Raw genomic sequence first — 26,390 nt, forward strand, 5'->3', positions numbered from 1 at the left:
GAGTAGACAATATACTCATATTTTCTCCGATCCGTGGTTGCTCACATGTGAGTATGTCACCCCAGCGCCACCTTAGTGCCAGCTGGACCAAATAGTGGTCCCATCGAGCATGTCTAAGGCAGGAAGCATCCGGTCTCTACATTTAATCGATGTCCGCGCGTTTCGAATCTGGACCGTGCTGGTGAAAACTAAGTTCCATTTTAACCGTGCTATCATCTTGGTGTATATAGTTTAACTCTATCCAACAATTTAAGTTGGGATGATGCAAGCATTTAAGTTAGTTTATTTTTAGCGACCTGCACGCGGTAGGTTTGCTATTTGCTTAACAAAAATTGTCCATCATCTGACGAGATATTCTGATATTACAACATCAGATGATGTCGTGTTTTCACAAATGGATGGCCCGAAATTCTCGCATCAAAACTATCGTATGGTGAGGAGGAATACTGCACAGAATTTGATTCCCCCACAAAAGGTCGATCCCTCCCGCCGTCGCTAGGGACCGCTTCCACCCCACCCTCCATTTCTTTTCCGTAAACAGCAGCAAAAATCCCCATCCACGGCCTTCCGAGCCCCACCGGCCACTCCACACCATCTCATAATCAGCAAATAGAAAAAAGAATCCCCCAAATTTCTCTCCTTTTCGGACGTAGGGTTTCCAGCGATGTGACCCCCCGCCTCCTTCCCCTCCTTTCGGAGCCGCGCCGGCGAGAAGAAACCCTCGAAATTATAGGGCCGGAAGGGCGGATATGTTTGCTCCGTCCGTCGGGGAGATGGCTAGGGACGCGGCGGTCGCTGTGGCGGACGCACAGAGCGCGCTCAAGAAGAAGACGGCGGTGTCGAGGAGCTGGATCCTGTTGGATTGCACCGGGGAAGGGACGATTCTGGATGTCGACAAATATGCCATCATGCACCGGGTTCAGATCCATGCTCGGGATCTGAGGATCTTGGATCCTCTCCTCTCGTACCCTTCCACCATCTTGGGACGGGAGAGGGCCATTGTTCTCAATCTTGAGGTGATTCTTGTACTGAATTACGTTAATTGTTATTTAATTTTATATTTCTGGGGAATTCTTTTAGGTTTTTTGGGGTGCTAATTCGGTTCATTTGCCTTTATATTCGTGGAACCAGCACATCAAGGCAATAATCACAGCAGAAGAGGTATAAATTGAAGCTTATTTTTTTCCATTTATCAATGCAAATTTAATGTTTTGTTGACAAAAGAGCACTTTTCAAAAATCCTTTTTTTTTTTGAAAATTTGCATTTTAGTGGCTATAAATTAACTCTTTTCTTGAGTAAACGTTGCTCTGTAATGTAAAATTCTCTACTTATGGAGAAAAGGAAGTTCTTTAGTTCCAGGAGTCGTTATTTGATACTTACTATGCTAAACTTCACCTTTATAAATACAGAAAAGCATTAACTTGTTGCTACGGGATCCCGAAACCACCAGCCACCCCGACCTAATTCATGATGAGCCTGCCAACTTCTTGGTGAGATGCCTATGGGTAATAACAACCAACATGTCAAGATCCAAATTCGAATGGTTGAACTATTTACTGCACATACCAAGTCTAGACTGAACTACACCCGCCTCTTATGCTCTTGTTGATACCACTATGCTTTCTGAACCCTTTGCTAGTCAATGAGAGCCTATTTTTGTCTTGTTGAACCATGAAAATGGGTCTGTCCTTTTAGCGCTGATGGGATTACCACTATTTCTGGTCCAAAGTGGAGATTTTAGCATCTTTGTTTACTATTCTAGCCTTGTTCGCTTAATTGCTGCATCTTTTCTCGCTGGGCTCAACTGACCAAAGGATAGTAATTAACAGTAAACGGTTGCTTTTTCCAATAAATGTTGGTTATATTTCTTTATGCTATTTGTACAACTAGTTTATGGATGAGTTATCTTGGGGTAGTCAGCCTGGCTCGGAACCTCCGTGCCTATAACTTCGTTTCCCAAAAAATTTGTGCAGTGGAAGATCCTGAATTTGCAACTTTCTACACCAAAAATAGTAAAAATAAAAGAGCAAACAAGCTTAAACGTTAAGTAACAAACTTTATCCATTTAATATGAGGGACATTTTGAACCATATAGCTGGACATAAGAGAAAAGTTGACTTCTTTTTTTTTTCCTTCTTTTGGAAAAATTCAATACTCTTCTGTCTGATGACTTTTTACTGTAGAATTCTAAGTCTGATGTTTTTGGCATTAGGTGTTACTTAGGGATCCTATGGATGAAAATGTTATTCCAATAGTTGAGGAGCTTCGCAGGCGCTTACCTCCTGCAAATGTTCACCAAGTGCTTGGTGATGGGAGAGAGAACTTGAGTGGGCAACATGAGGAAGCTGCGGAGGAAGATGGTATGTTGTTCATGCTTCAATTCCTTGTCAGTTCTGAGTTTGTCAACTTGCATTGATTATAAATATTCCTCCTAGCACTTGCTTATCTGCAAAAATCCTCAACATTTTGCCTCCTCTGTTTCCCTCTCTTTTTTTCACCTCTTCATTAGAAAGCCAGCTAAATAGAAGGTATATGACTCATGATTGTACAGTTTAGTTCACACATGTTCTGTGCCTCATCAAAGACCTCTCCAGAAGATGAACAGGATTGTCAATCTATAGGATGACACAATAAGTTCAATGAATGTCACAATTGAATGTTCCATCACAATGTAATACACTATTTTAACTGCTTTTTGGGAGAACCAAGGCCAAAATATCAAATGTTACCTTGATCAAAGTGCAGCAGCCTATTGATCATTTGTTTTAATACTTTTAGGATAGGACGCAAATGAAAAGAAATGTTGGTACTTGTCATGAGATATAGGAACACACAAGTCTATAAAAGTCTATTTTTAGGTTAATTGTAGCAGGAAGATAGATGCTAGTAGGTGCAAACAAGTCAAGCTAGCTTAGTAGCAGGCTTCTTAGGCTCAGGTTGCCATATAGAATGTCTGATCAAGTTCAGCTTGGATTCAAATGGAGCTTAACAAAGATGTTCAAGCTCAGCTCGCATGAGATCTTTGCTGATCCGATCTTCTTATTTATTTTTGCAAGCCTTTGATGTTCAGGCTTAGCTTTTATCCAAGATTTAGGGTTTTTTTGAGCTAGGCCTGTTTCCTAGCTGAGCGGAGCCCAAACAAGCTGTTACCTAGTTGATCCTATGCTGTTCATGAACAGCTCTGACCATATGTGGTCCTGAGTGCTAGATAGGCAGTTCATATTGCATAAAGATTCGTAGGCTATTGCTGAAGTAAGAATTTTATTAAAAAAATGTGTTTATGTGTTTTTGAGTTTGTCCCTACTGGACTCCACAATGATAGCACCCTTCCTTCTCTTACATTTCATTTCTTCTGTTCCTCTGCCTTAACTATGATCTTGATACTAATTGATGTAACTCTACCTCTTTGTAGTATGCAATTGCATGATCATATTTCATGATTCTCTTCTTGCCTATGGCCTTCTGGGTTTAGTAAAGCACCTATTGAAGTTGCCTCAGCTAGGAATTCAAGGGTTGGTGCTAGTTGAGACTTCATCATTAAAAGTTTCCTTATCTATAAATACTTGATCCATATAGCTGACCCATTACAAGTGAGGATGACTTGTTTGTTCCGATTGTAATTTCCAAAACCAAAAGCCTTTTATGGTTTATTTTAGAAAGTCACAAGAAAGTTTAAGGAAATATATTATGCCTAATATTTTTAAGATCATTTCTATTGGAGATTTATAATTATAAGAAGTATCTGAAGTCATGGTGTTCTAGGTTAAGGGTTAAGTTTTGCCATGGTACAAACTGTAGAAAGGTTATGTATAGGTACCTTTTGGCAGCATTTTTTTTCTACTTTTAGAAATAGAAAACTATATTTTTTTCTTTTTTAAAAAATAAAAATATGCTTGATATGGTCAGTTATTTAAAAACAAACATGACATGGTGGAGACAGTACCATTGCAGCGGAGGCAATGATAGAGACAATGGTGTAGTGGGTGCTACAACGATTATGGTGGTAGTGGCAGCAATGGTTGTGGTGAGGACACGAATGATGTGGCAGAGGTGACGATGATGGTGGTGGTGTGGTGGAGGTGGCGATGGTAGCGATAGTATCCATGATGGTAGTGGTGGCGTGGCTATGGCAGTGGTAGCAGTGGGTAGAAATGGTGGCAATAATGATGGCAGTGGTAGTAGTAGTAGGGGAGGCAATGGTGGTAGTCATGGAGGCGGTATTGGTAGTGGCAGTAAAAACATGAGTATCTTGTTTTGGAAAATATTGAAATAAAAAATTTCTTACTTTCATTTTTTTTAGATATAATGAGAGTGACTTCTAAAAGTAGAAAAATAAAAACAATAGTACCAAACATATTTTTTTCTCAATTTCCATAATTTTATTTTTAAAAATAAAAAATAAGAAATAAAGATGATGCCGAATATGTCCTAAGTTGACTTGGACTCCTTTTATAATTAGGGGTTGTTCATTAAAACATGGTCTATGTAAATGATGAATTTGCAAGTTAATTTTGGGGGAAAAATCAATCAAGTTTTATTTCCTCATGTGTTTTACTCTTGTTCTTCTGTCTTAATATTCCTTGTGCTCATAGGGAAGGTCAAATAGTCATGGTATTGGTCATACTAATCCATTTGTTGACTATTTGTCCATCTCATGTAACCCATACTGTGAGGACCCATGTGCATGTATGTTTAGTCCTGCATAGGGTATGCTCTAGGGAGGTCTTGCCATTATGGATACTTAAGCAAGGCAGAGACCCCTATTAATAACATTTTGGCTGGCATTTTTGAGTGAGGTCCTAGGTTGTTAGAAATTATTTGACCTAGACCATGACCCATATGTAGCTGGGGAGACTGCGGCTTGGGTCCTTCCATGGTAACTACAAGCCAGTCATGATGTTTGTGATTAGGTCTTTCCTAGCAAGGATGCTAAGGCGTAAATGGCCTTGTATAAGGACTCATGCATGCATGTGTTTAATCTCACATTAGGTGTGTGTTGCGGAGGTCTTAGGTACTTGAGCCGGGCCAAGAACCCGAATGAATGACCTTCTAGCTAGCCTTTCCATGTTACATTAGTTGGGGAATTGTATCACTCAATGGTGATGTAGATGAAGAGGTATATCAAGCGTTGAGCTTTTAGGTTAGAAAGAGAAAACTGTTTGCTTTCAAAGGCTATGGTTTGAAAGGCTCATTAGTGCTGCCGCATAAATTGGATACATGCATTGGCAAGCTGGATTTTTGGTACTTATTAAGCATTTTAAGATCATAAATTCTACTTGTATATCCGGACAATATTGTGCTTACAATAGCATAATTTTTTTAAATCTTAAAGCTGCACAGTGGAAGATTTCTTGTCTAGAAGTTTAAAATCAAATGTTTTTGTTCCTTTAGATAATTGCTAACCATAGAAGCTGTCAAATCAAAGAAAAATAACAGTCATCTCCTATAGGAACGATGTGACGCTGGATATTCTATGAAAACATGATATTCATGACTTGACTACATGTGGAAGCTGCTACAACAAAAAAGTCAGTTTCGATGGAAGCGATTTTTCTTTCTATCTAGGGGAGAGCCACTTTAGGTGTTGTGCTTCCATGTTTGGTAAGATTGATACCTCCATGCCCAGGACATCTGATCTTAACATCTATTGTTAATTTTTAGTGAGTACTTGCACAAATTATTCTGGTTATGTTGAGAAATGTCCAAAAGCCTAGAAACTCAACTTGGATTAGATTTCTGTGTCTAATTGAAGACTTGGTTGAGTTTTGATGTAGTTCCCTTGCAATTCAGAGCATTTAAACAATATGAATTTGCTCCAAACCTGGATTAAGAATTGACTTCATCTGGTCAAATTGTTTCTTCTGCTACTTTTTATGATAAATTGCAAAAGAACTTGTGTTAGCTTGATCTATTATTCTTTGAAACAGTCTGTGGAACAGCAGAAATTTGTTGGAAGAAACAGAAAATTAAGTAGAAGAACAGTTTCTGCGGAACAGTACAAATTTGTTGAAAGAAACAGAAAGTTAAGTAGAAGAAGAACAAGGGGCCTGTGGCCTTGTTTTTCTTTTGAAATTCGCATACAACTGAAAAATCACCAGAAAACAGGCCTGAAACAGCTACCTTGCCTTCCTGATTAGATTTCCTCTACTTGGAAACAGATCAGCCAAAAAAAGTCCTAATAAGGCAATACAAATCCTAAATCTACTTCTTTTAAGTAAGATTTGTTATTCATGGTTATTGTAGCATCAGCGAACATTAATACCAGTACTATGGGTCATTGAGTCAACAAATAAAGTTTGAAATCTTCTAATCTGCCTTTGACTCAATAAACCTACTTTATGATTAAACAGTCAGAAATAACAAAAAGAACAATATAAACAAAGAATTAAATCTGAAGATGATTGTAATGATTTGCAGTCCATTAATGCATCAAGTCCCTGGCTAGTCTTGAATTTCAGGACTCAATAAACTAATATAGTAATAACAATACTTCTTAAATAATATATAACCCATTTCTGAAGCCAGTGTTCTGTAGCTCAGTAAAAACTCAGGATTGGACAAAAGTTTCATGGTTCAAATCAACATTTACTTGTCCACAAAGCCATCCGACTTATCTTCTACCATACCCACATTTTCATCCCATTAAAATCTGATACGAATCTACCATTTTACCACTTGTGCACATGTATGCATGTATTTTATGCATGCATGCATGCATCTATGAATATGTATATGTATGTATGCATGTATGCATGCAGAAATTGATTTGGCAGGTTTAGTCACTACCATGGCCAGTGTTGGGATGCAACTCATCATGAAACCTGCTAATTGGGTGCATCTTCTTCCTAATGAGTGGGTTGTGGAGGAATATGAGACGGTTATGCAACATGAATGGCAGGCAGTGATAGGTAACTGTAATGGTGTGGGAGGCAAAGGTGCTTATGAAGGATGGTGGGGATGGACTTATTCATAGTGAATTCATTTGGCAAGTTTAGTCGCCACTATGGCTAGTGTTTGCACACAGTATTGTGGAGCCTGCTGGTTGTGTGCACTTCCCTAGTGAGTAGGTTGTGGATAATGATAGGTAACTGCAATGGTGTGGGTGGCAAAGAAGTTTATGAATGATGATGGGGTGGACCTCTTCATAGTGGATTGCTGACATGGCAAATGGAGGGTGGGAATAAGCCAAGGGAGGTGGCAGCAGTGTCTACAGGGTTGTAATGAATGATAGTGGAGAGGGTGGTTGGGGGGGGTGTGACTGGTGATGTTTGTATGGCTGCCAATAAGAGGGGGCTGAAGATTTTGCATTTTCGAGGTATATAAGTGACTTGGTGGTCAGCATCGTGGTAGTAGTGTATGACAAAACAGGATAGCTAATATAGCAATCAGGATTAATATTCCCTTCCTAATTAGTCTTCAGGGTTGGTGTTATCAACACCTTGTTTCTTTTTTTAATTGATACAGCTATTTTAGATCACTAGAATCAATAATTGATATATTTAATATGTAATTAATTAAAACTTAATCAGCCATTTTATCATAACATGACCTAACTGAGTTGGAGGATTCAGTTTAACCCGAATAAAAATCCAAGTTCTTGATTCAGCCAATGCATAAGTTGGGAATCAGGAAGTGTTAGCCAAACACTGAATCGATTTGAAATTCAATCAATTTGAGTTGACTCAGCCATTCCAAATTCTGATTTGGTAGGAGCTTATTGCATTAAGGTACTAAAGCCATGCTCGCACATGGTGTTCTATTTGCTAAGCATTGTGGTTTTTAAATAGATCCCCATAAAAATGAATATTGTCGTGGACTTTATGATTAAAAAGTCTAGGTTGGGTTACTTCACATCCGCTTCAGGGAATCTTTTCTAGCGGAGGACCTAATCACCTTAATACAGCCAAATCAGGTGTTAAAATGGAGAACCTATGGACTTGCAATCGAAATGTGACTGTGGGCCTACATATTGTCTCCACCACCTTCTTCACCTTGTAGATTATAGTAATGTCCGTTAGTGCAGGTCCGTGTAGCGTGCAGCACATGAACCATAAAATATGTGGCCTCCTGATCATCAACATATCCCCAACAGCCTTGTACTAGGTCCATTATCGGCAACCACGTGCATGACATGCTTCTCCACTATCTGATCAGTTACCTTCTCCATCAAGCTCAGGATGTACAGGGTGTTGTGCACCTTGTCGGAAGTATCAACTAACTTATAAAAGGATGTCTTTTTGCCACAATATATCAAAAAATTAATAATGCTTTGCCTATTGGGTTCTATATGGCCATCATGCATTAATGTCACATTGTGAGAGTCCTACTTGATATGGTACGAGGCGATCCATCTCTCTAGCTCTTCTTTGTTACTATCAAGCATCTCATATAGATATCTTTTGGCCCAAGATGATGAATACTTTGATCGGTTTTCTATATCGAGTTAATAGCATAATAGTAGCAGCTATTGTCTACGGCATTTGTAGGTATTTGGCTATAGTTCTTCACTAAAGCTGATCATGAGCTAGGCTTGGGCACTAAAATTGTCAAATTTTACATTGGCCGGCCCGAAGCTCGATTAAAAATGAATAGAGTTTAGGCCTGAGGCTCGGTCCATGATCAACTCTACTCTTCACTAGTCTTTTTTCCTATCCTTGATGAGTATAGAATCAATCTTTGCTATTTTGAGTCTTTAGTGGGAAAGATACATGAATCTAAGTCATGAATGGTAGTCCTTGCTGGTATATATTTGGGCTTATTTCTCGTCTTGGTAGTAAAAGTCCCAAATATAGATCCTATTTGGTTGCCACCCTTGCTAACTTCCTCTCTCATCGATTGGCTCCTCTTATAGCCTGGATCTGTTTTGACGGATTGGGAATCAGAACCCTCCTCGTACTTAGGGTTGGAAGTGGGCCGGGCCGGGCCGGGCCACACCCCTACACAAGCCCGGCCCGAAATTTTTTTCCGGGCTTCGGGCCGGGCCGAGGTCCGAACAATTTTACAGGAACGAGGCCTGAGCCCGGTCCGAGCCCGGCCCAAGCCCAACGGGCCGGCCCGATTGGTTTTTACTTTCTAGTTGATGTTGGTGGAACACTTGAACATGGATATGGGTTATCTAATGTATGTACATTTTCCAAGTTCAGTTAAGGTCTTCAAGAAAGTGTAGACATTGTACATCTCAGCACAAGCATAAATAATGTGTGGAGGCGTGCATACACATGCTTCGACAAATATGTAGTAGTATTGTAGTAAGGAGCCCGTACCTTTGGATTGCATTGCTGACCAGGACAAAAGTATTGATCAATAAGTATGGGGACCTCCACTGAGGTAAAGTTAATACGCTCAAATGACAGATCACCTGCACGGCTGCATAGAGGACAATTTCACAGAGGTGTATGTGCAAATACAAGTACATGAAAACATACAAGCAAAAATGTCGACAAACAAACAACCTACTCAACTTAAATCAAATATGAGATGGACCAAGTAGGCAATCAGACAGATCATTAACAAAATAGCATCTGATGGTTTGAAGACAACTTGAAAAAAATTCATTCCATGCAACCAACTGCAACGATACAACTGCAACCAAACAAAAGGATTCCATCAAAAACAGGAGGATAAAAAAAAATCATCGGCCTGAAGTCGTTGTTCCCTGCACAATAATATATTCATCATATCCATGTAATAGAGAAACCCCCTGAAGTCGGCTTCAGGCCTGCAGTTCAAAAACATACAACTCTCATAAAATTTTGCAACAAATAACCATGATCCACATGAAAATACTCCATCAACAAACATACTTGATACTTGATACTTTAGGTATGAACTAGATCTGATGAGGGTATTGTCATTCAGTTCTCCCAAATTGCCCACTCCAGGAGTCCAGGGTGTCGTCATCTACATTCAACGTTACAGAACTCGAGCAATTTGCAACTGTTAACACACAAATCAATCATAAATGTTTAAATTATAAGTACAATAAGCAAATAAAAAATATTAGATAAATTTAAAAGATTTATATACCTTCATCATATTGTTCACGAAGCCAATCTTGGGTACAAACTAAGGCTTTTACGGTAGAAGGGCTCAAAGAGCTTCGATACTGATCCACAACTCTACCACCAGTGCTGAATGCCGACTCAGATGAAACAGTGGAGACTGGAATAGCTAGAACATCTCGAGCTATTCTTGATAGTATAGGATAGACTGTTGCATTGCTCTTCCACCAAGCCAAGATGTCAAACTCCTTATTCTCCAAATCAGGAAGCACATCATCATCCAAATAACTATCCAACTCGGATCTTTTAGAGCGTTTTGAAGAACTCTGACTTCTAAATTGAGCAAAATTCATACCAATTTTTTTTTTGGAAGAAACTGAACTTATATCACCTTGTCCACCAAAATTAGATGTTCGCTCACTTGAACTCATAGAGGGCTGCATTCTTGTTGCATCTACATACTCATTATACAATTTAAAAAGACAAGCACGAATATCATCAATCTTTTTCTTGCACTCCTCCAACTCAAATGCCTTTTGATAACAAAACTCTACAAATATCAACTTTGATCTGGAATCCAAAATAGAAACAATTACCAACAAATTATTGCACTGAGACCAATATTTGTTAAACTTCTTTAGCATCTCATTTGTTAATTGCTTCACTGTTTCATCAGTATCGATACTTTCATCCATCAACAAAGCCCTAATTCCCCAAACTTCTTTTAGGTATAAATTGGATGTGGGATACTTACAACCAGAAAATACTTTAGTGGAATCAAGAAAGGCTTCTAAAAATTTAAGAATTATAGAAGCCTTTTTCCGTTCATCATTGGTGGGGCATACACATGAATGCTCAGTTGCATATCTAATAAGAGCATCTTTATAACCAAGTGCATCATGCAACATTTCATAAGTAGAATTCCATCTTGTAGGAACATCTAAAGTGAGTCCTTTTCTAGCAGGAAGTCTCATATGTTGTACAATTTCATTAAATGCTTGCATTCGAGATGGAGATGCAGAAACATATCTAGCAATTTCTCTTATACATTCAATAGCTTCATGAATGATTTTCATTTCATCTTGAACCATAATATTTAATATATGTGCACAACATCTAATATGACTGTACTCCTCACTAAACAACATTGAATAACAAAAGTGATCTCGGAGCTTTCTCATTACAGCATCATTTGTGCTGCAATTATCCAAAGTAATAGCACATATTTTACAATCCAATTCCCATTCAACAAGACATTTTCTTACAGCATCTTCAATTGCAAAGCTGGTGTGAGGGTATGGGAGTTTCTTGAAACTAATAATCTTCTTATGTAGAACAAAATCAGAATCAATATAATGTGCTGTGAAAGAAATGTAACCAATTTTCTGATTAGATGTCCAAATATCAGTAGTGAAACTAACCCGAGAACTTAGGTTCTTGAATACATCCTGCAATTTTTTCCTCTCTTCCTGATATAAAGCCATACAATCATGTTTTACAATCTTACGACCCATAATTTTGAATAATGGCTGAAGAGATCTCATAAAATCCAGAAAAACAGTGTGCTCAACAATACGAAATGGAAGCTCAGCACATATGATAAATTTTGCAAGAATTTTTCTACTCTCTTCTTGATTGAATTTGAAAGCCTTTATCGGATCTTTTGAACTTGGTAGTAAGAGCAACTGATTAGTCGGATTCTTTTGATACTTCTTGCAAACTTTTTCTAGATGGCGTTTTAGATGACTCGTTCCTCCTTTAGTGCTCCCACTTAAAACTTTTTTACAATATTTGCACTTAGCTATTGACCCTTCAGAATTTTTTTCCTCAATAAAGTGATTCCATACCCAAGATCTTTTTCTAGAATTCTTGTCACAATCATTTTCAACAGTATCTTCATTTCCATCATCCTCATCCTTTAAATCTTCAACAATCTCATTTTCACCCATTTTAGAATGAGGCATTAGTAAAAATAATCTGCCCAAATAGAAAAATAAAAATCTTCAATCAGCCAATATAGAGAGGTACTGCAAAATGTAGAGGAAGCCAACTCAAATGTAAAACATACATAAGTGCATTTGTGCAGCCAATATTGAAGATAATACTTTGACAATGCAAGGAATACCAAAACTAACAAACAGCAATAGGAATACCAAAACTAAATAGCCTGGAGCAGTCCAAACATTGTAGGGGCAAGAACTTCAAGGCAGTCTCTGTTTACAAGTTCATCATATCATCATATGTTACATTTCAATGCAGTCAAAACAGAAAAGTATATTAAATTAATTGAATCCAAAACTGAAGAGTTTCAGTTTTGGTTTTGAATTTTTCAGCTGAGTTCATTCTTCAATAGGCAGTAAATCCTGGTGCCCATTACAAATATCAATAGCTAGTTCATAAATCATGATCACTAACATATAAAAAAGTGGAACTCATCTCATCATAACTGTTACTTGTAACACTAGGAATCACTGTTCCATCATAACACATTTTTCTTCCATGCGCTCAGCTTACTCTTCAAAGACTTGTTTTTCCTGAAATTCACCAAGAACCACCACGAAAATCATTACAGAAAGCCAAAAGCTGGACTTTTAATTTTCTTCCCATGAGGAATCAAATGTTTAAAGTTTAAACTTCAAATTGCAATCTAGCCACAATTGCAACTATTGTAACAATTCTCTTCAGCAGGCATCATAATTAAAAGCATGAAAACTTCCAATTGCTATAACATAACAAAGATGATCAACTTGCCAGTTCAACTAAAAATTTACTAACTCATTTGAAAATTGAACCCATAAATAAATAAACAAATAAATAATAACAAAGCACTATAGTCTATAACCACTTATGCAGCAATCTATAGCCATCATATGCATCAACATTCAACAAACAGAGCCGGGTAAGAGGGAGAGAGAGAGAGAAGAGAGAAAGATAGAGAGAGAGAGTTGGGGTGGGGGGAAAGGGGGTGTATGAGGCGTTGGCGGGAGAGAAGAGCGCACGCCGGAGCAGGAGGTGGGAGGTTGGGCATCGGTGACGGTGAGGGGCGAGAAATCCGCTAATCATCCCAGGAAAACATCAAAATCAGAAGTAGGGACCCTAACCTGAGAGCCGCCGACGACGAGCGGAGAAACCCTAGCACTCGACGAGCCGCCGCCGACGAGCCTCCCCCGCTCTCGTCTCGCCTCTGCACTCGACGAGCCGATGACGACGAGCCTCCACGCCTCCACCGGACCCTAGACAATGACGACGACGAGCCTCCACGCCTCCACCGGACCCTAGATGACGACGACGACGGTCGACGAGCCTCTGGCCCTCTGCAAATCGCGATTCGGCAAGACGGCAACCTTGATAAAATCCCCAAATCTCGTAAGCCCTAAACCGGTTACCAACTTTAAGTCTTTAACTTACCCAAATGCAATTCGGGTCGTGATTTTGGGCTTGGTTCGGGCTGGCATTGGGCTCGGGCTTGGTCCGGGCCCGGGCCGGGCCAATGGGAAACCCGAGCCCGGCCCGAAATAAAATTGGGCTTAAGTTTGCAGCCCGAGCCCGGCCCGAAATTCATTGGGTCTAGCCCATAGCCCGGCCCGCAGGCGGCCTGACCCGATGGGCTTCGGGCCGGCCCGATCCCACTTCCAGCCCTACTCGTACTATGAGGGCCCAAACTATGCCTTGTGTCTTGCAACCTCCTCCCTTTGCTCTTGATCATTCAAATTGTCCTGTATAGCAACTTGAATCTGGGCTTCCAGCATGCCATTTGGATCTGACACTTTATAGTTTATAGTCTCGCAGATTCTTGGGGTGATGCGATGGTAGTTCAGTTATCCGATGATCAATCTTTGCTTATTTCTTTACCCTTTTCTTGCCCTCCCTAAAGTCATAAAAGCAAGGTCCGCCATCTTGGTACCGGACTCCGTACCGGTGCCACACTAACACAGTGTCGGTACGGTATGGTACGGAATATTTTTGGCGTACCGACACTCGGTACGCCATCTGTATCGAGTATTGGTACCGAACTAGTACGATGCGATACGCCCGCATTGTCCAGTTCGGACCGGTACGATATACCTTGTATAAAAGTATTTCTTTATCAACTGTTTGATCTTTTATAGACATTTTACATATAGTCATATCAAGGTAGGAACCAGTCAAATGCTGTTTCAATCTCGTTACCTCATCTCCCGTCTACTCTATATCATACCACTTGCACCTCCAATACTACTAGGTTAAGATTAAGACCATGCTCCCAATTGATGTTGATATCCTTATCCTTTTTTCTAAATTCATTTTTGCGAGTTTGACAAACACATTATAAACAATCTCATTCATTACCATATTTTCATGATTTATCATTGAATTAATAATTATTTAATTTATTGAATATTTAAAAATTAGATAATTTACATTCTAATTGAAAAAATGGTGGAATACTTCTAAATTATATAGATAGAATACAAATTCTTCATGTTATATAATCCTTAAATATTTTTAGTTATTTTTAAATAAAAATAATTTTAAATTTTAAATAGTTATTAAAAATTAATTTTAATTTGGACTAATAGAGAACCTACCAAGGTTACTATATACATTTTTTATCCCATGGCTAAATCTTAGTCACAACTTATTTTTAAAATTTATTTAAATTTGATTTTAGGTTTGGGAGTCATAACTATGCCCAAATTTAAATAAACTACTATTAAAATAAGATAGCAAGTAACATGCACACCCCCAAATATGCTATCATTTTTAAATTTTTTCAATATTATTTTATTCATTATTATTTTAAAACCTAAATATATTTTTAATTTAAAACACTATATGATGAATAAAAAATTATGATTTTTTGTTTTCTCTTAGATCTACAACATATCATGAAATTATGCCGAGATACAAAATTTTGACATGATTTGCCTTTGCTTGATTTTACCATTTTTGGCTTATTTTAATCATAAAAACGTGAAAAAGGGGAAGAATGAGGATGACGGAGGGGATTATTCCTGATTTGGCTTAGATTTGGGCTCAAAACTCTCTTCCTTAATTTTCTTCGCAAATGCCACCCTTCTCTTCATGATTTTTGAAGAAAAGAGTGGAGAATGGCATCCTAGGGCTCCCTTCTCTTTTGGTAAGGAGATGCCTTGAATTGACTTGAAGCAAGTCATACCGAGGGAACTAGTCAATTCTACTCGATTTAAAGCAGTTTGGGTTGGTTCAAACCGAGTCCTAACTTAACATGCCAAAGCGATCCAATTTCACTCTGATTCAATTAAGTATGCTGCCAACTAGGCTGTTAGAGTCGGTTTGATAGATGTTGGGGTTAATTGAATGCAATCAACTCCATTTGCTTGACCAAACTTGGCGGTTTTCCTCTTGACTTCTGTGGGGACAATGCAAAGCTCGAGGTTGCATTTTTTTACATTTGCCAGAAAGAAGTGGGAAGCAATGCTATTCTTATAGTGAAATCAAAGGTCTATTAATTACATGCTATGTGAAGAAAAGAAACTCCTACATATCTACACATTAGCTTCAAAGTTGCATTTTGTTTTTCTTCTCTATTGATCTTAAATTAGAATATTGTGTCAGACTAAAGTTTTATCATAATAATCTGTAATCATAACTCAAAAACTCATCTATGCCATAAAAGGACCTCATTAGTCCTAACAATTCATTTCTTAATCTAATCCTGTCATTTCTATAAATTCTGCAATTTTATATTGAAAAGGAAATATATTGTAGATCCAACCACCAAAGTCTGATAATTTTCTGAACATTATTGAAATCTCCCTAGTGGAACACTTATAAGCGTTCTGTTAACAATACTTCCTGTTGAGACTTGTGCTTCTAGATTTCCACTTATGTGACCTGATAGCTAAGTTGAGGTTGCATTTGGCTGTTGTCATTCAAAATTAGCCATGATACTTGATAGAATTATGAGTAAGCAAAGAGCCGATGAGTCATTCATAAAATTCTATTAGGATGGATAAGGCTTGTTAATTGTGGCTACTGTTTATGCTTGGAAATTTGTATGAGTGTAAAATCTGATTAATCTGCAGTATGAATTTCTATTCCTGAAATAGTTTTTTACTCTACAGTTTAGGTACATTTTCTAAAGAATTGAATATCTTATAAAATAAAAAATGCTAGTCCACTTCTGATTCCTTTCTCTAGATATACTACTTTTTGCTTAAGCTCTTATTTGTTCTAATTTTAATGCAATATAGGGTCTCCATTTGAATTTCGGGCCCTCGAAGTTGCTTTAGAAGCAATTTGCAGCTTTCTCGATGCACGTACCACGGAACTTGAGAGTGCTGCTTACCCGGCATTAGATGAACTGACTTCCAAGGTGAGCAAAAACTTGCATCTATGTGGTCCATCCTTTTATGTTTTTAAACAAATATATCAGTAAGCTACCAATCCTGATACTCATGAGGGTTCACTTTTTCTAAGCCACATATCCTCATACAGTCTGTTTGTTTGTTTTGGACAATTATGCCATGGAGGCTAAAATGGAGTAGTTTGTTTTGCATATAGTGATATAAGAAATTGCTTTCAGGCAGGGTCGGCGGAACCATTCCGAATTTGGCGAGAAGGCCATCTTGAGCCGTACCGGTGGCTCACGGGTACGGTTCTGGCAACGGAAACGAAATCCATTGCCAGAGCCAGAGCCAGAGAAGGAAAAGAAAAAAGAGAGTGAGCAAGGAAGAGAGGGAGGGGGAAGAGAGCGGGACGCCAACGGAGGGTCAGTGAAGGCATAGTCCCACATATATTATGATTACATGAAAACTATTAAAAGTAATTACATGTTAATGACTGACCTTGTTGATGGCATGTTGCATGAACATGGACATGAGATTTGAAATCATATTAGCCAGAGTGCCTCATTTGACATGAATAAAGGAGAGAAAGGGGGGGGGGGCTGGCAGGGGCAAGAGCGAGCGAGCGGGGCAGAGAGAGAGAGAGAGAGAGAGAGATGAGGATAGGGAAAAATGAAGTTTCATTAAAATATGTGATTAATTTAAAAAAAAAATATAGAGTCGAAAAATCGAAAGATCATATGAATGAAGCTGTTTTATCTTTTGTATAATTGGAAATTACTTCTTTTGCTGATAAACACTCTTGTTAATAACTGATTCATATTAGCATAATGTTATCACTCTTGATCTCAATCAACTTAGCAGTAGTGAGCTGTTTGACATGAATGATGCAAGGTGTGACACTTGTTGATTGATAATATTGCATTCTTTTTTTTTTGGTTATGAGCTAACTTATTACCAATCTATTTATAACTGTGTGATGATGTCACTCTCTATTTTTAAAGTTTTAGTATAGTACTTATTTGATTTCTATGTTGAAAGGTGTTAAATCTAGTGGTGCAATCTATAATCGATTACTATAGGTATACATTGATTTCATAATAATCAATTATGGTGCGATTGATTAGACACTTCAGCAAATACTCATCATTCTAAAAGACCATCATAGAGGTATGTGAACGCAAAACAGAACATGATAGATATCTTATTAATGAAGCCTAATAATGAAATACTAGTGCAGCAAACTGAAAATAACTACAACAGAACAATAAAAAAAATATTGCCAGTAATCTCGGATTTCAAGGATGTGATAGATGGCAACGATAGTAATGATGATGGGTGGAGATAATGATTGATGAACGAAGAAACGTGGGTTGGGCAAAAGATGGTGATAGAACTAGTCGGATAATTACCTCTGCGAGTTTGGTCCCTCCAATCCAATGAGAATCTTCAGACCGTGCTCCACCAAGATATCGAGATGAAGGACGACGGGTTAAGAAGGTGGCTCCAAGAAAAAATAGGTCAAGAAGTAGGATGAAAGTGGAAGAAAAAGAGTCTCTCAGGGTTCGCGTGAATAGTGTTTTTTTTCTGTGCTATTTTCTGCAGATTTTTGCGTATTTTTGCAGATTTATGTTGTATATTTTTTTTTTCTTTTCTAACTTTCCTTTTCTCTTTTTTCATACATTCAACATGCACAATTCTATTTTCAAGACTATCATCCATCCTCCTCCGTTCCTAGAGATGAGTGATGGCTGTGGGCATTGAAGAAAGGCCAAGGCTCAAGTCATTAAGTGTGGTGGCTTGGGGTTGGGTTAGGCTTCCTATTACATCTAGGTGGACCTTTTTTGCTTGGCAGTCCTAGTACATGACTCGAGTGACAATCCAAGCCTAAACATGGCTTTGGATGAAAAGCACAGAAATAACAAAAAATAAAAATTATATACAAGATAGAGCTTTGAGACTACATCATCTAGTTAATTGATAATGCTTTTTTAGACCTTAAAAAACTGGAGAAACATATCAATCATGAATTATGAAATTGTTGATGTGCTATATATCTTATCATTTTTTGTTAAACTAAGGACATTGGCAGGTTGCATGTCATATATCAAATGCTTTCACAAGAAAAGGAAAAAAAGAGAAATGGTTACTATTATGCCTTTCCAATGATATTGTTGTGAAAATATGTGTCCACACTCCTGAATTTTCTTAACTGTAGATAATTATATCATATTGCACAAAGTTCTTATAATTCCTAGATCCTTAACCAAGTCTTTTGAATAAGAAAAGGCTTCTTCAACGTCATCATGGTGGGTATCATTCAAGAGCTGTATCAGTTGTCTGATACATAAACAAATCCTTGACAATGTTTCTTGTAGTGTTCTTTAGCTGGATGCAAGTCCAGGTAACACTGGTCTATGCAGCATACTTTCCTAATAGGATATCTGAAACCTCCTGAGATATAATAATCGTTTAATGAATTTAGTCCAAAAAGTTTAATTTATGATATCTCAAGCAGCATTTATCACTATGTACCACTGGTTTGCAGTAGCAACCAATAATTATCAAGGAAATTGAGAATCTATGTGGTTTATCAACTGAACATAATGCCTGCAAGTTTTTTATTGTATCTTAATCTGTGTATTCCTATTTATATACTTCCTTTAATATATGACACCTCAGTATAATTTGGGGTCAACCATTTGTTTGTGGGACACTTTGTAATAAAGAAAGAAAAAACATTCTAATTTGCAGACTCAATTTTTCTTCTCTTTGCCTTGTTTGATCCAGATTTTCATTCATTCTCTATCTATTGCTTACTTTCCCAATTAAATGCTATTTCTTCTCTTGGGGAATTGATTATCATTTGCAAACATAATTTGCAGATTAGTAGCCGTAACTTGGACAGAGTTCGGAAGCTGAAGAGTGCAATGACTAGATTGACTGCTCGGGTTCAAAAGGTGTATATTCCACTTTAGCATGTTTGTTCCTCCTGACTTTCACTAGTAACTGCTTCTTGGTATTCTTCTATAGATGAAGAAACAGTTTTTGCTACATCTGTTTGTGGTCGTATAAATATCTACATCATACAACTTTGTTGATGTCTCTAGAGGAGAGGATTTGGGTTGCCTTATCATTGCTTATCTATATTATTACTAGAATAATGCAGCAGTACTCTACCCATCTGTCATTTCTCAGCAGCATTGTCTAATAAACCAATCCCAATGCTCATGAGGTCTTTTGTCTACTGAGGAATGTTGATAAGGCAACATGCATTTCTAGCTCCCATCACTTGGACAAAAAATTTCTGCTAGGTGATTTATCATATCAACAGTGCTAACCAACTATATCTTACTGATTGTTGATCTGCGATTTGTTTTTTTTTCTGGTAAACATGCTTGTCCCACCAATGAATTCATCCAGGAGATCAGAACAAGAAGGTGCAAAACTTATCTAAAATCCCAAGGCTAAAATTTTATTCAAACTAGCAACTACTATCAAAATATAGGAAGTCTTTAAATCTATGCATTTAACACAAGCAATTTTATCAAGTCTCGATCAAAATTCCGCCTAACCAGCATTGACGTCCATAATTCAAGATGAGTTTCAGAGTAGACGAGATATTAAGCCATTTGAAATTCAAATTCAGAAAGGAAAGCTCCAAACTCTTGAACTTGGGCTTCAAAATAATTTTATTCGATTTGACTTTCATGGCCTGTCCTTGAATGGGCTCGTGGCAACTTGTAATTGGTTTAGGATATTCACTTAGAAGTCAATACTGATAGGAGCTATGATAATGAGGATCCATCTATCTAGCTGACTCTAAGAAGGCTTGGATAAGTGTTTAAGTTGTACTCACACATCCACATGTATCTATATGCACCTACATATGTGTATTCTGTTGAGCGGAGCCATACATGTGATTTTCAAAATTTGAGCTATATGAGTTTAGCAACTTGATCTTTGCTTCTTTCCTTGGAAATAAATCTTATGAAGAAGTCCTCAAGCATAATATTTCTTTAATTATATTACACAATGGCTGACCGGTGCTCATTATGATGCTTATGTATATTTTCCTTAGTAAAATTGCATGAGTTCTATCTTCATCGCTTCTTTCTGTTGCTTTATCACCAAGTTTGCTGCCGTTGCCAGGTAAGAGATGAGCTTGAACAATTACTGGATGATGATGATGATATGGCAGATCTTTACCTGTCAAGAAAATTGGCTGGAGCATCCTCCCCTGTCAGTGGTTCTGGTGCTCCCTGCTGGTTTCCTGGTTCACCAACAATAGGGTCAAAGATATCTAGAGCAAGCAGGGCAAGTGCAGCAACAATACATGGAAATGACAATGATGTTGAGGAGCTGGAAATGTTACTAGAGGTCATGAAAACAGTTTTCTAAATCATGCCTGTCCTGAAAACAAAATGAGAGAATGCAAACATGAATGGAAAATCCTGCTTGTCATAAAACAAAACGAGAGAATGCAAACATGAATGGAAATTCCTGCTTGTCATAAGATCTTTTTCTAAATATTACTTCTCTATATTATGCAGGCATACTTCATGCAAATTGATGGCACGTTGAACAGATTGACCACAGTAAGTAATTAATTGAAATATGTGATTTTTATTCAAGTGTTTCTTAATCTGAAATAATTTGTTCCTCAATTGCTTCAAAGTCCATATGGTAAACTCGATATGTATCCACCAATACGTTGTGCTCTCCATGGTAGCACCTCTTCATGATTGATATAATTGGTGTAAATATACATTATGTCTTTCCTGAATGCTGTTGTTGCATTGGTGCTAAACACTAGACTATTGGACTATCAAACAATATACTTAAGGGTTTTTTGCATAGATATCCTTGCAAATATGGATTATTTGTAAGCTCTTATTATGGACCAATTATCTTTTCATGCTTTAGTGGTGCTAATATGAGCAATCCACAGTAAGCTACATGAAGATTTCTCAGGTTGTTTCCGGCCTTTAAATGGTTTAATTGAGTTGGATGATCGCTAAGTTATTAAGATAATGTAACCTATGAACCAATTTTCTGTCATTTAGTGGTGCCAGTATTGATATGCGATCTTGGAAATGAATTGAGTGGGTGTTCAAGGCATTAAGTGAATGTCACTTGATGTGTAACTCTGATGGCAACATTGACATATCATGGACGTAGGCCTTTTTTATTCTGAGAATCATTTTATACAATTGTTGTTTTGGTAGGAGACATATTACACAAAGAAATCATGTGAATTGATGCATCTTTAGCTGAAATTTTATCAATATTTCTTAAAAGAAATAATTCTGTTTCTGTTTTGAATATGCTCGCTACTTTTAGCTTAGATGGTTTACATATAACAGCATGTGATTAAGCTCTGTAATTAATTATGAGCGTGTCATTTCTCATAGTATTTTACTATGAGATGCTGTATATGAAGAAGAAAAGGAGAAGATAAAATACAGAAGAAAATTCTAACAAATGTGATAAGGCTTGGAAGTCGAATATGTGGAGAAGGGGTTGGAGGAGGATAATAAACTACAACAAATGGTAGCTATTAAGGCTGTGTTTGGTTGAGGAATAAAGAAGAGAAAAAGGCTTTGAATCCACTTTTTCAATCTCTTTATAGCCAAACATTCATTTGAGCGTATAGTTTAAACTACATTTTTAGAAGGGCATAATGGGATTTTACAAAAAATGGTACATCATAAATGCTCTTGCTTTTCTTCTCCTAATCCATTTATTGCACTTAAACCAGGAATAACCTATTTCTACGAAATGGTGGAACAATTTTGCCCTCCCTTTTCCCCTCAAAGTTACTCTATTTAACCCAACTACTCCAGATTTTCCATACACCTTCCAAATGCAGCCTAAGATTCTAAAACTGTGGCAAGTGGGAGGATAGTGTTGATCGCTGGAATCATTAAAAAGGCACCTGCAGAACTTTTCTATCAAAGAGGAAGGTACTGGATATTTGATGAGCTCTTAACAAGACATACTAGATTACAGGCTTTGGTAGTAATAATGGAAACTACCACAAACTTATATATATATATATATATATATATATATATATATATATAAAATACATTTGTATATATGTATATATTATATATATAGATAAATTTATATGTATGTGTCTGTGTGTATATATATTGTGTATATGTATATGTATATTGTATATATGTTATATATGTATATGTGTGTATGTTTGTATATACATACATACATATATATATATATATGTATGTATGTATGTATGTATATATATATATGTATGTATGTATGTATGTATATATATATATATATATGTATGTATGTATGTGTGTATATATATATATATGTATGTATGTATGTATGTATGTGTGTATATATATATATATATGTATGTATGTATGTGTGTATATATATATATATATATGTATGTATGTATGTATGTATGTATCTATATATGTATGTATGTATGTATTATATTTTCTTCTTGGTACCCACAAAATTACTGGAGGTAATTTGGAAGCGGCTCCTTAACTATGTTAGCATGATGGAGTTCGTGAGTTCTGTAAAGGTGCAAGGTTCTAAACCCTGGTTTCTGCATCTTAGTTTCTGCAGTTCCAGCAGCCTCTGTTTGAGTTACATATTTTCGGCTAGAAATTAAAGTGTCTTTTCTGTAAAAGAAAAAAGGATCAGCATGCTAGAATGAAAAGAAAACCTACTTACAGGCACACATATTAGACCCTTGAATTATATTGTGTTATATGAGTTTGTTAAGTATGAAGGATCTTTGGACTGGAATTATAAATTAGTCAAATGACATTAAATCTAAAGATGTTAGATATGCGAGCTTCACATAAGTTTAAGTGCTCATTAACATGACAGTCTAAATGTCAATATAATTATGTGAGTATGTGAGGTATAAATTGTAAGTCATGTTAGAAACAAGGAAAAAAAATTGAAAACTGCACCTTTTCCGTGAAACTTGCCAGTCTTTACCTTTAAACTTTGATAGTTTCGTGATATTTCTGCATGATTTGCACAAAGAGATGGTCTACAAAATCTAGTGGAAAAGAATTAGGGAATATACTTCGTACTTCTTCGATTTTTTAACTAGACTGTTTGAAGAGATCTGAGCTTCCATATTACAGAACCTGGCTCTGCTCTTGCAATCCACTGTTTACAAGTTGCAATCTAGTCCATGGAGCTCTCTTCTCTTTCCACTTAAAAATCTCGCATAAGAGCCAAAAAAAATCTAATTCTAAAACCCTGAAGAAATTTGTTTTTTTCTCGAACTTCTAGCAGTCAAATAACCACATCCCTTCAATTTCCTAGACATCTGCATTCTCTGAGTTTAGAGTGGCATTTTGTTTGAAGTGAAGCTGGAATTGATGAGGGTTGCTTCCATGAAACTTTTTGTTATTCCTTTTACAGGTTCATGTTTGTTCTTTCTCCCTTTGTTCATGCTGTTACGTAATCTTTTTCAGTATATATTTTCCCTCTCGAGTGGTGAAGGCACAAAAGCAGTCTCATGTCGTCTTTTGTCAAAATTCTGTCAAGTATTTTACAAGGAAAAGCATGCCCAACACATCCCAATCATTTCGTTATGTTTACATATCCTTCATCATTTCCGCATGTCAGCACCTTCTATATTCTTCAATTTTTATTTTTCAAGTAATAGGCTGAGCACATATGGGCAGAAGAAATAAACAAGATCACGACTGCATTGATAAGTCTGGTCCATCTAATCAAAGTCGGTTCTAGAGATCTATCTACATAGTTGAAGTCAGTTTTACTGATCTTGAGCCACCAGTTTCCTCTTCCTTTTCTAGGCCAAATTTATAAGTTCACTTCTTTTTTAATTTTAAGATACAGCATCATGGTGCACGCCCTGGTCATAAGCATCTTTCCTAACCCATGGTTAGATCTCCATGAGCTGTTGTTTGAGGAGGGAATAAGCTTCATGCATTTCTTTTTTTTTGACTACAGAATTTCTGGTAATTGCTCTTAATTTTCTTTTCAGCTGCGTGAATATATAGATGACACAGAGGACTACATCAATATCCAGGTACTATCTTATTCCTAGCATGCATGAGATGATATCAATAGTCATTAGGACTTGTGACTTATAAAAATAAATGCATGTTCTGAGTCCGCTATAAATTCTTGTGGTTGCAGCTTGACAACCATCGAAATCAATTGATTCAGGTGATGTTTTGAATTTTTCTTTATTCTCATCTACTATAGATTGCAATAAATAATAGAGCGTCTGAATTATACCAGTCGTCAATTCTTATATTGTTCTACTCTTATGTTTTCTCCCCTCTGATTTCTTTGTTTAGTCTTTAATCAATTGGCTGGTTTTAATTTCTTATAATGTTTTTTTTTCCTATACTGTAATTCTAATTGTTTTAATATTATTAATTCTTCTCTTGTATAATGTGGCAGCTGGAGTTGTTTTTAAGTTCAGGCACCGTTTGCCTCTCACTTTATGCACTTGTTGGCGGGATATTTGGAATGAATATCCCATACTCATGGAATGATAGCCATGGATACTTATTCAAATGGGTAAGCATCTAACGATCAGCGAAAAAGAAGGCATGTTTGATGGTGTACATCTATTGCCAATATCTGGCTCACCTTCCTTTTGGATTGCTCAACAGGTGGTCATCATATCAGGACTAGCATGTGCCATTCTTTTCATCGTAATTGTTGCTTATGCTCGCCACAAGGGTCTTGTTGGATCCTGATCATTGCAGAGTTACACGCAGTTAAAGGAGCTAAAATGTCAACCCTCTTCTCCAAACAATCAAGAAGGTAGACACCTGGTATCTCATGCCAAGGTTTATTTACCATCCATTGTAATGACCTGCTCGCCTTGCTGGACCAATCCATCATTATACCACATTCAGAAACATCACCTTTCTGTTGCCTTCTTCATAATTTTACCCACATTCACTAGCCTGTATAATGAGAGTTCCAAGTTTCTGTTGGATTAGCGGATCCAAAGTTGGGGACGGGATTTAGCACTCTTGACCGAAAGCTCCAATTTCCAGTTTTCATGGTCTCAAATCCCTAAACGCAAACTTTACAACTGTTGTTGTATTATTCATTCATAAACATGTCGATTTATGAATTTTCCTTGTCAGATAATTTATTTCAGGATGCCGGTTAAGGCAGCAAATATATATGTTGTATGAATAATTTCAGATATTTTACAGCTAACTGATCAAAGACATGTTAGCAAAATATTTGTGTTTTTTTTTTCTTTGCTACGGTATATTTTTCATTGCTACTGTAAGACAGAATAAAAGAAAAGCTCATGGAAGTGTTTGCTTCTTAACTGCTTCTGGGTTATGCAATATTTTAGTATCAGGACCATATATTGCATTCTTTCCATCTTAAATTTTTCCAAATACTAGATAGCTGTTTTGATACAATATTACATGTTTATATGAAAACATTCTCATGTGCCCAAGTAAGCACATCTAAGATGTGTTTTTTTTTTTTGGGGGGGGGGGGGGGGGGGGAGAGGGAATCAAAAAAAAAAAAAAAAACTAAATTGTTGTATCAATAGTTATATATATCTATATTCTGTTGTTTCAATGAAAAAGCCTACTGGTAAATAACGTATATATGTGCATGAGAAGGATAATGTAATGCGCATTAAGTATGGAAGTTAAAAAGAAAAATTAAGATTTATGAATATGACTTCATTTTAAGGTTGTGTGCTGCATGTGCTGAATATGAATGCTTAAGAGTGGTTTTTAATTTGATGTACTTCTATGATATTTTTAGATTTTATTAATGTTTTAAGTTGGCTTATACATTCTGCGAAAGAGATTAGCTAGATAAAATGTAATATTAAAAAGAGAAGTATATAGTAAAGTAAAATAATTATATAACACTAACCTGAGATTTGTATGCAATGTGACTGCAAAAAGATGTTATTAGAATCTCCAGTGCTAAATACATGAGAAATGAGAGAATCTGAGATATTGAAAGGGGATTGAAGAAGTGGTGAGACAAGATTTCTTGAACCGTAATGTTGAACCATGGGTGAGGCGATAACAAAGAAGGGTTGGA

General features: G+C 36.9%; 2 protein-coding genes across 3 annotated transcripts; one reads left to right on the forward strand and one right to left on the reverse strand.

The window, feature by feature from the left end:
- Positions 1-484: 484 nt before the first annotated feature.
- On the forward strand, positions 485-25,642 carry LOC103716586 (magnesium transporter MRS2-I). 2 transcript variants are annotated; one of them, XM_039128952.1, is made up of 11 exons: positions 485-1,016; positions 1,132-1,161; positions 2,214-2,361; positions 16,218-16,339; positions 19,196-19,270; positions 20,463-20,690; positions 20,864-20,908; positions 24,328-24,372; positions 24,483-24,512; positions 24,753-24,872; positions 24,968-25,642. In XM_039128952.1, exons 1-11 carry the CDS (start codon positions 750-752, stop codon positions 25,052-25,054), a joined length of 1,197 nt encoding a protein of 398 aa, XP_038984880.1. In that variant the 5' UTR covers positions 485-749; the 3' UTR covers positions 25,055-25,642. The 2 variants fall into 2 exon arrangements, with proteins under 2 accessions (XP_038984880.1, XP_038984881.1); XM_039128953.1 differs by lacking the exon at positions 1,132-1,161 and having other exon boundaries at positions 489-1,016.
- LOC120111575 (zinc finger BED domain-containing protein RICESLEEPER 1-like) lies at positions 6,057-12,933 on the reverse strand. Its single transcript, XM_039128951.1, has 2 exons — positions 10,028-12,933; positions 6,057-9,937 (listed from the first exon to the last, which is right to left on the reverse strand). Exons 1-2 carry the CDS (start codon positions 11,964-11,966, stop codon positions 9,852-9,854), a joined length of 2,025 nt encoding a protein of 674 aa, XP_038984879.1. The 5' UTR covers positions 11,967-12,933; the 3' UTR covers positions 6,057-9,851.
- Positions 25,643-26,390: the final 748 nt, after the last annotated feature.

The sequence above is a fragment of the Phoenix dactylifera genome, chromosome 8 (genome assembly GCF_009389715.1).
Source record: "Phoenix dactylifera cultivar Barhee BC4 chromosome 8, palm_55x_up_171113_PBpolish2nd_filt_p, whole genome shotgun sequence".
Classification (NCBI taxonomy): domain Eukaryota; kingdom Viridiplantae; phylum Streptophyta; class Magnoliopsida; order Arecales; family Arecaceae; genus Phoenix; species Phoenix dactylifera.

Bases quoted from the DNA above. Each gene is read 5' to 3' on its own strand.
- LOC103716586 (XM_039128952.1), top strand. From the start codon at position 750: ATGTTTGCTCCGTCCGTCGGGGAGATGGCTAGGGACGCGGCGGTCGCT. The intron at 16,340-19,195 runs GTGAGCAAAAAC...CATAATTTGCAG, and splicing joins TAGATGAACTGACTTCCAAG to ATTAGTAGCCGTAACTTGGA. The intron at 24,873-24,967 runs GTAAGCATCTAA...ATTGCTCAACAG, and splicing joins ATGGATACTTATTCAAATGG to GTGGTCATCATATCAGGACT.
- LOC120111575 (XM_039128951.1), bottom strand. From the start codon at position 11,966: ATGCCTCATTCTAAAATGGGTGAAAATGAGATTGTTGAAGATTTAAAG. The intron at 9,938-10,027 runs GTATATAAATCT...GTGTGTTAACAG, and splicing joins TCGTGAACAATATGATGAAG to TTGCAAATTGCTCGAGTTCT.